Source organism: Oncorhynchus clarkii, unplaced genomic scaffold (assembly GCF_045791955.1).
Source record: "Oncorhynchus clarkii lewisi isolate Uvic-CL-2024 unplaced genomic scaffold, UVic_Ocla_1.0 unplaced_contig_10956_pilon_pilon, whole genome shotgun sequence".
Classification (NCBI taxonomy): Eukaryota; Metazoa; Chordata; class Actinopteri; order Salmoniformes; family Salmonidae; genus Oncorhynchus; species Oncorhynchus clarkii.
Window position 1 is genome coordinate 185,012 of NW_027261103.1, and position 9,323 is coordinate 194,334.

The 9,323-nt window shown below is 45.9% G+C and overlaps 1 protein-coding gene across 1 annotated transcript in view; it reads left to right on the top strand.

Moving 5' to 3' along the window:
* The window catches only part of LOC139404851 (pleckstrin homology domain-containing family O member 1-like), a 37,122-nt gene extending 31,600 nt beyond the window's left edge, over window positions 1–5,522 (top strand). Inside the window, exons 5-6 of the mRNA XM_071147385.1 lie at window positions 545–646; window positions 906–5,522. Coding sequence (XP_071003486.1) covers window positions 545–646; window positions 906–1,694 — 891 coding nt within the window. The 3' untranslated portion in view covers window positions 1,695–5,522. The remainder of the gene's footprint in view (window positions 1–544; window positions 647–905) is intronic.
* Window positions 5,523–9,323: the final 3,801 nt, after the last annotated feature.

A 9,323-nucleotide genomic window follows, 5' to 3' on the forward strand; every position in this document is an offset into this window, starting at 1 on the left:
ACTACACTCCAGCTGAACTCACTTCATCAGTGGAGACGGTGTTATCACCAGATGAGAGTGCAGACGTGTTGGTCATCATCTATATGTTAGCTATATGTAGCTATATGTTAGCTATATGTTAGCTATAGGTTAGCTATAGGGCTGAACTCACTTCATCAGTGGAGAGTGTTATCACTAGTTAACAGTGCAGATGTTTTGGTTGTTAGTGTAGCTATAGGTTAGCTATAGGTTATCTATAGGTTAGCGGCCTGTTTCCAAAGGCCTTATGCAAATTGTTGTGGCCCATTTGGCCCAGTGAATCTCATGCCTGTAGATAATCAATCCATGATTATGTCTATAATACTGATCAATAAACTACCCAACCCACTCCGACACAAACACAGCCCTCAGGCTAATGTGAAAGCATGTCAATCCCCTCACTCCACGTGACTGTTCCATTATCTAGCTCGCTCTCTCTCTCTCTCTCTCTCTCTCTCCCCCTCTATTTCTCCTTTATCTCCCTCTCTCTCTCTTTCATCTTTATTTTTTTCTTGCTTTCTTTCAGGTCATGGTTGAGGATGAAAACCTTCTGTCCCACCTCACACGGGACAGGGCTAAGATCCCTCACACACGGCGCCTGCCTACACGAGGACACATCATGGCTGTGGTAGGTATCCTGCTTCTCCTGGCCTGTCTTGTCTTAGCCCTCCTTATTACCACAACGGCTGGTTGGAGACAATTCCAACTCTGTCAATTGAGCTTAAATTCAATGAGTCGGTTGGACATGGTGATGATCAAACTACTTTCAACTGGAATTTGTCATTAGTTTAATCCTAACTAAATCACAATGGGCCTTACCCTGATCTCAGTGTTTCTTATGGTGTCTAATATCACTAACAGACTGTTTCTCCTTGCTCTGTATCCAGGCCTCCACTTCTACCTCTGACGGCATGTTGACCCTTGACCTGATCCAGGAGGAGGACAGCCCCAGCACAGACGGCCAGGACACCTGTGACAAGAGCTTCCGGGCCAACCTGGACAAATCCACTCAGCTCGACTGCCTCAGGTCCAAAACAGAGGGTGCCATCAGTAGCATCTGTCTAACACCTCCCACAGAGGTCACTGGGAAGTCCCAGAGCCTGCCGCGCGATACCGGGGTCACCTGGGACGATAAACAGCAACTCCAGAGCCCGATGGGGAAGTCCTGCACTCCTCAGCCAGGCAAGAGGCTCACACCGGCCGAGAAAAGCCGCTGCGCCTCCATGGACGAGATCCTCTCACACTCCGGGACACAGGCCACCAAACCCAGGACATCCATCCCCCGCTCTGCCACCTCTGCCCCCCCGGGCAACCTGCCGCCCATCAGCCAGCTGCAGGACCTAATCGCTCAGAAGCTGGAGAGAACTCAGGAGCTGCTGATGCAGGTGCAGGGGGCGAAGGGGGAGGAGGTGGAGCGGGGGAAAGGGAAAGGGAAGGACTCGCCAGGTTCCAAGGGCTCCAAGGGTTCCTCGGACGGGGCCCGGGCGGAGGCAGAGAGGCTGCTGAAGGAGGCAGCGTCCACATGGGGTCAGGCCAAGGATGTTCTAGAGGAGGTGAAGGAGCTGAGGGCGCTCTACCGTCAGCTGGACTCGCTGCCCACCACCCCTGCCTCCCTCTCACCCCTCACACCCTCCAACAGCGGCAAGCAGACTGACTACAGGAAGAGCATGATGTGACCGTCAGAGAACTCAACACAGACTGGACTATGAATCCCTGAGCAAAAAAACAACTCAACATGCAAAGCCACAATATTGTTAAATATGTCTGTTTCTCTCCTTCTGTGTTCTTTCACTTTATTGATGCTGTGACAAAGTGAGGACATTCAGTTGCCCAACGATGTCCCCTGTGCTTGACCACTGTGCCCTTACATGTCTGCTTGATGAAGGGTGTGGGGGGCAAAGGGAAGGGGCCGATCTAGGGACTCAGGTACATGTTGGCCAGGGAGTCTCTCTGTATTGACCTGCTGATGAAAGACCTTGTGATGCTGCAGTGTCGGGTGTTGTTTTCCTCCGCGTTGGTTGTCAAAGAGGGGATGTTGTAAGGTTTGGGCGGGGAATCAGAAGGGCTCTGCTCTCCAGGGACAGACACACAGTGGTTGAGGATGACTCAGATTACAGGAAGGGAAACATGGTGTCCAGACCAGCCCGTATGTTGGGAATGTCAATGTTTTCCTTTTTCTGTTACACAACACACTGGAAGGTTGGTCTGAGCCAGATTCCCAACGAACACCACTCTAAAAACCAACAGCAGCCCACCGTACAGTACAGCATTCTCCCTCCCTCCCTCCGTCTGCTGCTCTGGGAATGGAGCTCAGTGGACTCCTCATCTCTGCTGGTCCATTATGATTCACAGGGACAAGGGGAACCAGTTCACATAGTCAGAACTCACTGGCGTTCCATAGGGTGTTTCTGTCTGTTTCATGAGCCATATGATACAGTCAAAATGGAGGACGTCTGTCTGGGTTGTGTTGTTACTAGATGGTACATACTAGGACAGGGCTGTTCCTTTCCTGTAGGCCTACAGCCAGTTGTCTTCAGCCAGTTGCCACTGCAGCCATTGATTATCATGCTGCTGTAGAGCCATGGAGCCGGGATGGCATCTGTGTGTGTGTCTGGTGTGAGTGGTGATGATCATGCTACTGTAGAGCCATGGTGCCGGGATGGCGTCTTTGTGTGTCTGGTGTGAGTGGTGATGATCATGCTACTGTAGAGCCATGGAGCCGGGATGGCGTCTGTGTGTGTCTGGTGTGAGTGGTGATTATCATGCTACTGTAGAGCCATGGAGCCGGGATGGCGTCTGTGTGTGTCTGGTGTGAGTGGTGATTATCATGCTACTGTAGAGCCATGGAGCCGGAATGGCGTCTGTGTGTGTCTGGTGTGAGTGGTGATGATCATGCTACTGTAGAGCCATGGAGCCGGGATGGCGTCTGTGTGTGTCTGGTGTGAGTGGTGATTATCATGCTACTGCCATATGGCGTCTGTGTGTGTCTGGTGTGAGTGGTGATTATCCATGGAGCCAGAGCCGGGATGGCGTCTGTGTGTGTCTGGTGTGAGTGGTGATGATCATGCTACTGTAGAGCCATGGAGCCGGGATGGCGTCTGTGTGTGTCTGGTGTGAGTGGTGATTATCATGCTACTGTAGAGCCATGGAGCCGGGATGGCGTCTGTGTGTGTCTGGTATGAGTGGGAGGCATGACATAGAGGTCAGATGCAGTACTGAGGAGAGGAACCACTTGTAAGTGATTTGCTAAAATAGTAATAATAACAGAATTGCACTATGAAGAAAGGCTGTAAAACAAGAGGATGAAACTGGTGGGTGGAAACTGGAGAGAACAGATGTGTCTAATATGGCTTTTCATTCTGTTCTACATATTTGTTACGACAATCTAGTGTTTGTAGAAACATACAGGCTGCATAGTTCCAACGCCTTGATACCTAAGACAGTCGCTCAACTCGCTACTCTTTGAAAATCTGAGCTTCTCAAAGGTGCAATGTGTGTAAACAATGCTGTTGATGAACACATCCCTCCGGCTAGCTAACAGTGATGCTAACGCTTGACCTCTGACCCCCCCTGGCCTACTTAAGGACTTATAGGGTTTATGGCAGAGAAGAGAGCTATGCAACGTAGCACGGACACACACAGCCACAATGAGAGAGAGAGAGAGAGAGAGAGAGAGAGAGAGAGAGAGCGGCCAATGGACTGCGTCGCCCGATCAAAACATCCAGTGCGTCTCTCCAGAGCACCCCGCCTTGTTTTATAGTCAGTAGCTACATATGTTATGTGTTTGCACAGTGCTGTGGAAATGGTTCGCTCTGGACTGTCAGACAGACAACAAAAACAGTGTTATGATTATGTTGTTATCATTGTTTGTGTTTTTTATTTGTTTAAAATGCTTTTGTAGGATGATTTAAGGCACGCTTTAGAGAAGAAAATGGCTGTGGCATTCTAGAACGTTCAGGCTCTTAGAATGCTCAACTGGAAACTCTGCATATTGTAGTGTTACTCTGTTTGTTCAACCAACAACCACAACCCAATAACAGAAGTCAAAAATCATTAACGTTGAAGTTGGATATGGACATAAAAGAGGGTGAGGTGAGAAAGGTATGTTAGAAAGAACACAACAGGAAACATTTAACTGAGTAGGCCATAAACAATATTTTTACTAGTACGTCTATTATTGTTGTTGTTATTTCGTTTTATCTGGGATGAAGTACTATCTTGTGTGAGGCTGAACACAAAACCTAACGTTTGTGCAATCCTGAAAAGATTGATATGACCGCCGATGCACTGTACATACTCTGAGCAGTTTGAATCATCCCAAAGGATGTTGCTGTATTTTCTTATTGCGTTGCATTATGATGGAGTCGGAAGTGGCTTTGCTCTGAAGTTCATCTCTTCTGGACTGTCAAAGTACTTGAGACATAACCACTTGTGCAATTATAACAATCAGCCTAATTCAGACAACCAGTGTTCTACATTGAATGTTTGCTTTTTTAAGTCAAAACCTAGCCGAGAATTGTAATAAAATGATTTTTGTATGTCCATTTAGAAGAATACCCTACTGGAATATAGGGCTGGTTTTCATAGGAAATGCTGAGGTAGGAAGTGATTGATCCAAGCGTTGTTTTTATGGCAGCAATAATACCATCTTCAAGCTATGCCAAAGATAATATGGCTGTACAAGGAAATAAAACTATTCCCATTGAAATACTTTGATAATGTAAATAAGGATGTTTCATATTTTCTAGTTGACAATGTGAATGTCAGCCTACATGTTCTGACAACTATACCACATGTTGTGTGAAATGCTTGGTCACACCAACTCCAACCTTAATAATCCATCAAACACCAAGTCAACTTACCCTCTTCTACAGCTGGCAATGCATTCTGGGATATAATATATGCCATTTGACAGACCCCTTTATCAAAAGCAATTTACAGTCATGCATGCATCCATGTTATGTATGGGTGGCCCCTGGAATCGAACCCTCAGCACAAGCACCATGCTCTACCACCTGAGCCATACAGGACCAGGATACAGGATCTGTGGCCACAAGTTGTGAAATCCAGCCAATATTGGCCACACATGGTCACACACAAACGCATAACATTCAATCATGACTGTTTTCTTATTTCTGTAAGGTGAAATGTCTTCCTTCGTTTTATGTATGACATGTTATGTTGTCATATTTTCAGTTTCCTTTCTAATTCTGTTCACCAAATGTGGGTCTGTCACCAAAACAGTAGCTACCGCAGCCTTAAATACCAAGAGGAATGTAGGAAAGTTACTCAGCAACTACAATGATTGTCCCCCAGCTATTTACAACATCCTAATTCTTGTGCATTATGGATGAGATGAAGATTGTACCATAGGAATACAATAGCAGAGTACGAGCTAGGTGGATTACTAGATGGGAATGGAGAAGGCATTGTACACAGACTCAGAGGTTGAAATCCTGCTCCCTCAGGGTTCCATTGTAATAAATTGTGCTAAACAAAAGAAATGGAGGATTTACTTTCTCTTCATTTTTGACCAAATCTGTTCAAGAGCATTTTAAACTTCACTCACACTCTCTGCCAGTCTGTAGAAACTGTACATGCACACATACACACACACGCACACACACACACACACACACACAAACACAGGAATGATTCCATGCATGTGTGCACCTCACACCATGTGGCGGGAGCTGCCTGCTAGTCCGACACAGACAGACAGAGAGCTGGGCCTACGGCATGACGGACTGTGTGTTATCATCCTCCTGTGTTGTCACTACTAAAAACAGTACAGAGATGATGGCACCTCCTTAAAACTGGGTGAGAGATCCTGACAGTGATTTTCAATGAGACACCACAGAAATAAAGAAGCCAGAACACAGCCGAGGGAAGTCTACTGTGAGAATAGAATACATCCAATACATCCTCTACCCAATGCACACTTAAATATGCATAAATATTACCCTGTCTTTCTCTCGCTCTGTCTCTCTCTCTCTCTTTCTGTCTTTTGTTCTCTCTCGCTCTCATTCTCTTGCTCTCTCTCTGTCTCTCTTTCTCAACTCTCGCGCACTCTTTCTCACTCACTCTCTGTCTCTCTCTCTCTCGCTGTCTCTCTCTTTCTCTCTCTGTCTCTCTCTCTCGCTGTCTCTCTCTCTCGCTGTCTCTCCCTTTCTCTCTCTGCCTCTCTCTCGCTGTCTCTCTCTCTCGCTCTCTCTCTCTCTCTCTCTCTCGGTCTGTGGAGATCCCGACACTCCATAGGGCAGAATCCCTCCCAGAGGGCAGCAGGCCCCTGTGGCCTCCACGCCAAGCCCTGCTCATTAAACACATGAGAGAGGTCCCTCTGCCTCCTCAAATTAGGACTGACGCTGCTCTGCTCCGTGACTAACTACAGTCACACTTCAGATGTCAACACTTCATCCAACAGCGCAACAGACAGGAAGAAGCTTGCTGTCACCACGAGTCTAATGGGTGTATATGATTTTATGAGCGACACTCTGCGTTGACTTACACATTGAGGAAGAAAAGCATCTCATGGTCACCTCAAGCATCATTGAGGTGTTTGTTGAGCACACGTGTTACCGTCATTGTAGGCCGTCATTGTAAATAAGAATTTGTTCTTAATTAACTGACTTGCCTAGTTAAATAAAGGTTCAATAAAAAAATATATATATATTGAAAAAATATATATAAACTCAGCAAAAAAAGAAACGTCCTCTCACTGTCAACTGTGTTTATTTTCAGCAAACTTAACATGTGTAAATATTTGTATGAACATAACCAGATTCAACAACTGAGACATAAACTGAACAAGTTCCACAGACATGTGACTAACAGAAATGGAATAATGTGTCCCTGAACAAAAGCGGGGGTCAAAATCCAAAGTAACAGTTGTTATCTGGTGTGGCCACCAGCTGCATTAAGTACTGCAGTGATTCTCCTCCTCAAGGACTGCACCAGATTTGCCCGTTCTTGCTGTGAGATGTTACCCCACTCTTCCACCAAGGCACCAGCAAGTTCCCTGACATTTCTGGGGAGAATGGCCCTAGCCCTCACCCTCCGATCCAACAGGTCCCAGATGTGCTCAATAGGATTGAGGTCCGGGCTCTTCGCTGGCCATGGCAGAACACTGACATTCCTGTCTTGCAGGAAATCAGGCACAGAACGAGCAGTATGGCTGGTGGCATTGTCATGCTGGAGGGTCATGTCAGGATCAGCCTGCAGGGATGGCACCACATGAGGGAGGAGGATTTCTTCCCTGTAACGCACAGCATTGAGATTGCCTGTAATGACAACAAGCTCAGTCCGATGAAGCTGTGACACATCGCCACAAACCATAACCGACCCTCCACCTCCAAATCGATCCCACTCCAGAGTACAGGCCTCAGTGTAATGCTCATTCCTTTGACGATAAACGCGAATACGACCATCACACTCGGTGAGACAAAACCAGTGCTGTCTGGTCCAGCGACGGTGGGTTTGTGCCCATAGGCGACATTGTTCGGTCCTGTGCAGGTGTTGTTATGCGTGGTCTGCCACTGCGAGGATGGTCAGCTGTCCATCCTGTATCCCTGTAGCGCTGTCTTAGGCGTCTCACAGTACGGACATTGCAATTTATTGCCTTGGCCACATCTGCAGTCCTCATGCCTCCTTGCAGCATGCTTAAGGCACGTTCATGCAGATGAGCAGGGACCCTGGGCATCTTTCTTTTGGTGTTTTTCAAAGTCAGTAGAAAGGCCTCTTTAGTGTCCTAAGTTTTCATAACTGTGACCTTAATTGCCGTCTGTAAGATGTTAGTTTCTTAACAACCGTTCCACAGGTGCATGTTCATTAATTGTTTATGGTTCATTGAACAAGCATGGGAAACAGGGTTTAAACCCTTTACAAAGAAGATCTGTGAAGTTATTTGGATTTTTATGAATTATCTTTGAAAGACAGGGTCCTGAAAAGGGAAGTATATTTTTTCATGGGTAGACGTAACATAGTAAAGGTAAATCTGTCTCCCTCCATTAAGTATGATATGTTACATTTCGTATGGTATGTATTAATTTGTGGATGTCAATAATCGATTTTATATGATATGTTACAAATTCCAATTGATTGTGGCTAACCTAGGTGGCTGTCGTTAGCTAGTCTTGCGGTTACGGTTAAACGGTAGGTAGCATAAACGTAACCACATGTAACATGTGGATTTGCATTAGTATACTCATCAAAAGTTCCAATGCCAAGTTACGCATCACTGTAAAAACAGTTATTACATAAAACCGTTCAGAATTCCGAAAAATACTGTAGTCATTTCGGAAATAGTTTTTCTGGGGTGTGATGTAATATAGAGGATCTGGCAAGCAGGCCTATTCCTTATAATACAAACAGAAATAACTTCAAATATAGAACTTAGTTTGCACTCATGACTACTCGTTTCAATAAAATCTTCAGCCAATTTACAAGCAAATAGTTTATTAATTTATTTTGACAAATCAACTTGCAAGGTTACAAGCCAACTAGCCTGCTAACGTTAGACCTACCAGCGTGCTAATGTTACGTTTACACTGAATCAACTTGCAAGGTTACTAGCCAACTAGCTTGCTAACATTTGTCCTACTAGCCTGCTAACATTAGCCCTACCAGCCTGCTAACATTAGTCCTACTAGCCTGCTAACATCAGCCCTAACAGCCTGCAAATGCTACATTAGCACTGAATGAGTCACCCAGCTGCTTTCAACACCTAGCTTGCAGCTACATTAAAGTAAACCAACGTTTTGGAAATATATAATGCCATCTAACTGTCATGCCCGGATCTGTTTCACCTGTCCTTGTGCTTGTCTCCACTCCCCTCCACGTGTCGCCCATCTTCCCAATTATCCCCTGTGTATTTATACCTGTGTTCTCTGTCTGTTCGTTGCCAGTTCGTCTTGTTTGTCAAGCTTATCAGCGTTTTTCCTGTCTACTCCTGTTTTTTCCAGTCTCTCATTTCTCATCCTCCTGGTTTTTCACCCTTGTCTGTCCCTGACCCTGAGCCTACCTGTCGTCCTGTCGTTTGCCTGCCCCTGTGGTTACAATAAACATGGTTACTTCACAAAGTCTGCACTTGGGTCTTACCTTGATACCTGATACTAACCAGTTACATGCAGTTATCTTAGCCAGAAAGCTAGCCAAAGTTAGCTATTTAGCCAACTTGCTATTAGCCTAGCCAGCCTAGCCAACCACCACGGTTATGGTCTGCAAGCTAGAGCCCAACTACAGTAGACCAGCTTGAACACAACTAACACAACTCAACTAAAATATAATCGCAGATTAAAAGCGAAGAG